This window comes from Cucurbita moschata, unplaced genomic scaffold (assembly GCF_002738365.1).
Source record: "Cucurbita moschata cultivar Rifu unplaced genomic scaffold, Cmos_1.0 Cmo_Scf00043, whole genome shotgun sequence".
Classification (NCBI taxonomy): domain Eukaryota; kingdom Viridiplantae; phylum Streptophyta; class Magnoliopsida; order Cucurbitales; family Cucurbitaceae; genus Cucurbita; species Cucurbita moschata.
This window is the reverse complement of record NW_019268559.1, coordinates 1,601,366-1,609,291: the sequence shown is the minus strand read 5'-3', so window position 1 is coordinate 1,609,291 and position 7,926 is coordinate 1,601,366. Positions and strand designations below refer to the sequence as shown.

General features: G+C 35.4%; 1 protein-coding gene across 3 annotated transcripts; it reads left to right on the top strand.

Annotated features, from left to right (window-relative positions):
- The first annotated feature begins 4,779 nt into the window (after nt 1–4,779).
- On the top strand, nt 4,780–7,870 carry LOC111433769 (scarecrow-like protein 13). 3 transcript variants are annotated; one of them, XM_023070969.1, is made up of 2 exons: nt 4,780–4,886; nt 5,836–7,870. In XM_023070969.1, exon 2 carries the CDS (start codon nt 6,007–6,009, stop codon nt 7,654–7,656), a length of 1,650 nt encoding a protein of 549 aa, XP_022926737.1. In that variant the 5' UTR covers nt 4,780–4,886; nt 5,836–6,006; the 3' UTR covers nt 7,657–7,870. The 3 variants fall into 3 exon arrangements, with proteins under 3 accessions (XP_022926737.1, XP_022926738.1, XP_022926739.1); XM_023070970.1 differs by lacking the exon at nt 4,780–4,886 and adding an exon at nt 4,898–5,084; XM_023070971.1 differs by lacking the exon at nt 4,780–4,886 and adding an exon at nt 5,091–5,303.
- The last annotated feature ends 56 nt before the right edge of the window (nt 7,871–7,926 follow it).

Below are 7,926 nucleotides of genomic sequence, written 5' to 3'. Positions count from 1 at the left end.
GTTTTTTTTTTTTTTTTTTTTTTTTTTTTTTTTTTTTTTTACTATATCCATTTGTATTGGGCGTTACACCATTCATTAATTATTATCTTAATCAAGGATATTATTATATCATAAATCCACACACCAACAGCATCCCCTAATTAAGGATGGTTCTATGTAAGTGCCACTCAACCACTCTTACTATATAAGGGATACTCTTAAATCTCAACTGGGTATTTTTCTTAATTATAATTCTTTTTTTAATCCTTTAATTAAATAATAATCATTTATTTTTGCAGAGAGGGTGGACCATTATTGTTGGGGTTTTCTTTTTCTTTTTCAATTACTTGAGTTTCAGTTGTCAATTCAAAGTTTTAATCAGCTTTGCGTAAAGTTCCCTTTAGAGTACTCTTTTTCGCTGGTTTTCTCTCCATAATTTGACTCCAATTCAAACCCCATTCATATTCCTTTGCTGTATGGCATTTTCGGAAATAATTGTGTTTTCAAACCCTCTTCCAATTTTTTTTTTAATTTTAAAAATGTATAATTAGTCTCCAAATGCTATTTATTTAGTACGTTAGCTAGTAAATTATTATATTTATTCGACACAAAATTAAAATTAAAAAAAAAAAAACAAACTGATTTAATGAGATATTAATAGCTGCACAATATAAAGTAGTTCATATACTCACACATGCTTGTCTGTACAAAATATGGACCATTCTTTATTGCAGCTTTTTAAAAAATTAGTTTTAAATAAAATGAAATATTAAAAAAAAAAAGAATTAATCATTTGAGAAGCACTTTAAAAGAAAATACGTAAGATACACTAACTTTTTGTTATAAACATGTTTATTAGAAAAATGTTAAGCTTAGGTTACATTAAATTATATTCAGGTTAATACATGATCTGAAATATTGTGTAAATCGTATAAACTAAGGTACAATATATTATAGAAAAAGTAACAGAATGAATAATTAAAATAAAGAGGTAGATGGTTATCCTTTCCAATTTTATTTGAAGTTAATGGTGTCACACCAAATCATACAAAAATATATATAATGACAAGTGGTAAGTTCAGTAGCTACACAACCGACCAAATCTGTCCAAACACTTTGTTCTTTATTTGGATTTGTACATTCCAACAGACAAACAAAGCCAGCCAAATTTTAACATATATCAACACCTAAATCAACTTTTTTGTTTCAAATTTGTGTTCAAAATTTTTAATTTATTATTATTACTAAAAAATAAAATAAAAATAAACATATGTTTGGGCCACGGCCCATACCGCCAGTGCAATATGTTTGGGCCTTGCCATCAAATCCTTCTAAATTGGGCCATGATCTTCAAAGCCCATTCAATTTTTTTGGGCTTTGATCGAAGTTTCGGTACGGGTCCTTCCTATTGGACTACCCGAATCAAATTCAAGCATTTCAATTGCAAGTTAACATAAATAAATATTTTAATTTTTTTTTCATTTAATTAATTATTTTCTTACAAAACGCGAGCAATTATTTTGAAAGGGATTGCAGTTACGCATTAACCTAAAAAGGGTCATATGTGAAAGCAATTAAATAAAAAGTAAACTATTTTTCCTTTTTAAAAAGAGGTTTGAGCATATCTTGATTCTTTTTTTTCTTTTTTTTTTTATTAATTTACAAAAATAAAGTAATTTTGGAACGCGTCTCATAACCAAATTCTAACTTAAATATTTAGATTACTATTTGTAAATTTTTAAATTTGTAAATTAAAATCTCATCTTGGTTCTTATTTGTAAATTTGTAAATAAATATGTATTATTATATTTTTTAAAATTGTGCCACGTAATAATTACCAATTTAATGCATTATCCAGACTCGTCCATTTATGTGCTTTTTGTTTTGTTTTGTTTTGTTTTTGTGTGAAACAAACAAAAGCAAAAGATAATTCCACACACGTTTGCAAGTTAAGAAAAGCACTCTCATATTCTCACCCTGACGAACTACATTAAATTGGACCCCTCCCAAATTAATCTTACTTTTAATCTTTTTATTTTCTTTTTCTTTTGGCGGTTGCAGTGTATGCCACGTCATTTTAAATTACTTTTTTAATTTGCTAATTAAAGAAAATTCCATAGCCATGATTGGACCGAAACAACCATTTTCTTTTTCTCTTTAAATTTCTAAATAGAAATTTATTTTGAAAATTATAATTTTTTTTGTATTAACCTACACCGTGCACCACCGGATCGCTGCTCCGCGGAATTGGGTTTGAACCTTCGAAAATGCCATGTCACTAATTAAAAAGGATGGATATAAAAACGAAATTGCATGCTGCTTCTTTGCAGATCCCTAGGCGCGTATACGTTTCTTGGGAGGAGAGGTTTTTAACTAAACGCCCTAATTTGTTACTTAATTTCGAAATTGCCATTCTATGAAACCGCGTCAAGCCCCTGGTTTTGTCGCTTCCACTCATCTTCCTCTCCGCCGTCAATTCACGACTCATCCTTTATACGCTGTCGTTTTGCATCATCTTCCTCTCCGCCGTCAGTTCACCACTCATATCCTTTATACGCTGTCGTTTTGCATCATCTTCCTCTCCGCCGTCAGTTCACGACTCATATCCTTTATACGCTGTCGTTTTGCATCGTCTTCCTCTCCGCCGTCAGTTCACGACTCATATCCTTTATACGCTGTCGTTTTGCATCGTCTTCCTCTCCGCCGTCAGTTCACGACTCATATCCTTTATACGCTGTCGTTTTGCATCGTCTTCCTCTCCGCCGTCAGTTCACGACTCATATCCTTTATACGCTGTCGTTTTGCATCGTCTTCCTCTCCGCCGTCAGTTCACGACTCATATCCTTTATACGCTGTCGTTTTGCATCGTCTTCCTCTCCGCCGTCAGTTCACGACTCATATCCTTTATACGCTGTCGTTTTGCATTGCATTCAGTTGGATCGGACGACTCTAATTCTTGTTTCTCCTTCCCGATTTGGAAATTATTCCTTGTTTTCTCCAATTCCCATAAACGTAGAATATTGTATTTTTGTAAACGCATCGTGAGATGATTTGGTTAGAGGAGAAAAAGTCAAAAAAAAAAAAAAAGTCAAAAGAAACAATTACCGCTAGCGGTAGGGTTGAAAAGTTACAAAAAGATACAGAGCCAGATACTGGACGGTGTACCAGTAAAGATGTTGGGCCGCAAAAGGAGGTGGATTGGGAGAAGAGCGAAACATTCTTTTCAAGAGTTTGTATGTATAAGAGTTGGAATGGTATCAGAGATGTGCAAATAAGGAGGCCGAGCCCCAAAAGGTGGTGGACACAAGGCGATATGTCAACAACGACGCTAGAAAAGTGAATTGGGGGGTCTCACATCAATTGGAGAAATAAAGAGTGTCAGCGAGTATGCTAGACTTTGAAAATATACATTTTTTTTACAAAAGTATGAAAAAAAAATTGTAGCAAACGGGTTTCATCTTTTAAAAAAAAACTCAAATATAACAATATTTACGAACCGTGGACTTGAGTTTCTACATATTTTTCCTTAATCCATCAAATAAAATAAAATGTTGCATAAATATTAAAAAAATACAGGACATAATAATTTTTTAAGTTAACCATACCAAATAATCTCAATTCTGACCTGCCCTTGGCACTGCCCGGCCTATAAACTGCCCACTAATTGGAGTCCAAGTCAACAATTAAATGGAATGGAAAGCAAGGCTTTTGAAGACCATATTCAAACTTCATGAGCTTTATTTAGTAAAGTCGCGGTTTTTAAAATCTTTGATTGAAGACCACCACCAAAACAATAAACATTTAAAACCCAAAGTCTACCAGTTTAATAATTCAAATTAAACTATGGTTGTATTAATTTGAATGGTATCAATACAAGTCACTATCCCTTCAACATGATATATTATAAAAATAAATAATTAAACAAAGGTTAGTTGAGAATGAAGGTACATTTCACAAATGGTTAGTACAATTAACATATCTCCAACTTTATGAAATCAGCACACACTTGAATTCCAACCTCTGACCAAACTACCTTCCCCCATTTTTCTTTCCATTCTAACTTTTTTTTCTTTGACCAAACTACATATCTCAACTTTGTGAAAGAGTTTAATACGTGACAAAATTTAGGCAGTGCATAATAATAAAATAAAATTTATAAAATAAAATAATAATAATAATAATATGAGCTGTCTAAACTGTAGGACTATCTCATATCGAATTATTCGAAAATCATCTGCGAATAGTTTTTGATGACATCAACTATAAGTCATACTTACGTAATAACATTATTATAAATTGTAATTATTTATTATTATTATTATTTTTTGGTTGAAATAGTCCCTCCAATAAAAAAACAAACTCAACAAAATTATAATAATATTACTTATATCTTATCCATAATTTATGCACATGTTGTCAAACAAAAAAAATCAAATATTAAAATTCACTACAATTTGGTGGGAAAAATCATAAAGGAGCCACGTGGGAGGGGAACATGAGGTCGTTGAAATAGTTATTAAAAAAAATAATAATAAACAGGAAACTACAGAGTGTCGAGAATTAATTATGGGAGTGAATTAAAATAAATAAATAATATAATTATAATTAATTATCTTTTTATTTGTAAAAATAAATGTTGAATTTTGTCCGTTGAAATAAGGATGGGAGGAGCATTGATTCCTCCAGTGGCAACAAAGCCGAAGAAGGAAATATTTCTATCTAAGCAAGGGCAATTTCGTAATTACGTTAGTACGGTAAGGGTAGGCTTGATGAACCGCCATTTAAAAGGCCGACGGGACTCGGCGGGTTTGTTTAGTTGTCATTGCTTTCGCCACATGTTCTTATGACTTCGGTTTGCATAACTTGCACAACAAGCGTTTTGTGTTTGTGAGCCCTCTTCGATCAAGGTACATACACAATTGTTTTTCTTCTGTCTTGGAATTCTTCTGTTTTCAACCTTTTTTACTGTTTGCTGGGCGGCCGTCGGGAGATTCTGGCCGTCGCCATCACTTTCAGCTCGGAGTTTGTTTTATTTGTTTGATGAATATGGATAAATGTTTGGGGTTGGTGTTGATTTGTGAGTTTGACTTCTAATTTGGTGTACGGTGAGCTGTTTCTGATTAAGATCTTCTTCTTCTTATTCGTCTTTGGTGTCGAAAGTGGATGAACTCTTCTTCTTTTCCTCTTGGATTTGTAAATTTACTGCGTTCGTTGCGTTCTGGAGTTTATTGAAAACGCGTCATGTGTTTGCTTTCTTCCTTTTCCGAGTTTTTTTCTCATTTGTTCATCATTTTTTGATTTTATTAGAACGTGGTAGTTTCAAGGTACCACCAATTGATGAGTATTTTTAGCCTTTTTGAGTTCGTGAAACTGAAATCACGAAATCAATTTTTTGGTTTTCTTCTAATTTACAGAACCAGCTTAACAAGTTATTTTTGTTTCCATTCCCTTGTTTAGTTTTCGTTTGAGCTGTGGCAATTTCTTGGAGAATTAAGCGTATGTTTTTTTTGGTATGATCATTGTCTATTATGTGAAGAACTAGTTATTCGAGTGAAAAATCTTGCAACGATTATCCAAATATCTTTGTGATTGTTCGCTGTGTGGTAGTTGAAATGAAAGAGAGATTCTATCTTCTATCTGTTTTTAGTATTTCATTACTTTTCTCTAGTTTAGATCCTCTAATATATGCACCGAATTTTGTATTGTGGCTCAATTTGAAGAACTTGTTCTGAGAACTTGAGTTTTTTTACCCAGTATTTTGTATTCATGCATCTTTGATTGTGTAAGATGTAATTTGTTTTAAGCATCTTATCAATTTGAAACCTGCAGTATTGAGTTTTTATCTGTTCTCTGCAGATTTTGGGGATTCTGCGATTCGACGTCTTACCATAAAGAAAGCAATATGTTTTAACAACTGATCTTTAAAGGTTTCTTAGACCTAAAATATCTGACTAGAAGCTCATAAAAACTTATAATACCAACCGCTAGTGGCGAAGATCTTCCGGCCGTGGGCTCATTTCTTACTAGATGCAAGCAGCTCCGAATCGTCAGTCTTCATCTGTGATCCATGAGATGTATCACCAGTCTGTGCAAGGGATGGATTCTTTCTATTTATCTCATTTCCACGTCTTGGAAAACAATGCCTCTCCCGATGCAAGCAGTCAGGGAAACAGTGTTATTTCTTCTTCCTATAAGGATCAGTTCTTCACTCTCGAATCGTTCCCGGCTACTGCTTATCTGAGCGCCTGTAATTCCCCTTCTGCTGTTAGTGTTCTGTCTTCCAGGAGCCCCTTCTCACCTCAAGGGTCTCAAACTTGCTCTTCTGATCAACATCATTCCTTTGACAACACATGTGGATCGCCGCAAAGTGGATGCTCGGTAACTGATGATGATTATGAATTGAAGCACAAGCTGAAGGAATTAGAGATTTCTTTGTTGGGACCAGAAACTGATATTGTGGATAGCTGCTACTGTTCTTTCAGGGGTGGGGAGAACCGAGATGCTTCAATGGCAAGGTGGAACTGGAATCAAATGATCGAAACAATTCCTAAACTAAGTCTTCGGGACACACTTATCCGGTGTGCTCAAGCAATTCATGAGGCTGATTTAAATGCGGCGACATCATTTATGGATGTTTTGGGGCAAATGGTTTCGGTCTCTGGTGATCCAGCCCAGAGGTTGGGAGCTTACTTGTTGGAAGGGCTTAGAGCGAGGTTGGAGCGATCTGGAAGTGCAATATACAAGGCCCTAAAGTGCGAAGAGCCGTCAAGCTCTGAACTTATGTCCTATATGTCTATTCTATTCCAGATATGCCCATACTTCAAATTTGCTTACACATCTGCAAATGCTTTCATTTGGGAGGCTATGGTAAATGAACCCGTGATCCACATCATTGATTTTCAAATTGCACAGGGTAGTCAGTATATACCTCTCATTGAGGATCTTGCCAATCGGCCTGGTGGACCCCCAGTTCTTCTTCACATTACGGGTGTGGATGATTCCCAATCAGCTCATGCTCGAGGAGGGGGACTTCAAATTGTGGGACAGAAGCTAGCTCAACTGGCTCAGTCTAAAGGAATTCCCTTCCAATTTCATGCTGCTGCAATGTCTGGTTGCAAGGTCGAGCGCAGTGATCTTAGAATACGACCTGGAGAAGCCTTGGCTGTAAATTTTCCATATGCCTTGCACCACATGCCAGATGAGAGCGTGAGCACACAGAACCATCGAGATCGTCTTCTAAGGCTGGTTAAGAGTCTATCACCAAAGATAGTAACTATTGTTGAGCAGGAATCCAACACCAACACATCCCCGTTCTTTTTACGTTTTATAGAGACGCTGGACTATTATACTGCTATGTTCGAGTCAATAGACGTAGCTCGTTCGAGAGACGACAAGCAACGAATCAGGGCAGAGCAGCACTGTGTTGCCCGAGACATAGTGAACATGGTAGCATGTGAGGGATTTGAAAGAGTAGAACGTCATGAACTCCATGGGAAGTGGATGATGAGAATGAAAATGGCTGGCTTTACTCAATATCCAATGAGCTCCTCTGTAACTGGAGCCGTCAAGAATTTGTTGAGGGACTACAACGAGAACTACAGACTCCTAGAAGCGGAAGGAGCTCTCAACCTTGGCTGGAAAAACAGAGCAATGGCAACCTCCTCTGCATGGAGATGATATCCTGAAACTGTGAATCCAATTGCTTATTAGATAGATGCTGGAAAATACCTCTCTCGAGCATTGAGCGATGATGACCCCTTTAGATTTATAGAGAATGTGAGGTCGTCAACGCTCTTACTGTTTGTAGAACAGAGAGACAGGAACCCAAATCTTCAAACTTGCTGTAAATTTTCTAACGTTGGTGAAAGAATTTTGTCCTCGAGTCTTACCTGCTTTGTCGTTTGGAAACTCGCATTATAATTATCTGCTTAGATTAATAATTCAAAG

What these genes read in the sequence shown, in the direction of transcription:
- LOC111433769 (XM_023070969.1), top strand. Translation starts at nt 6,007, where the DNA reads ATGCAAGCAGCTCCGAATCGTCAGTCTTCATCTGTGATCCATGAGATG.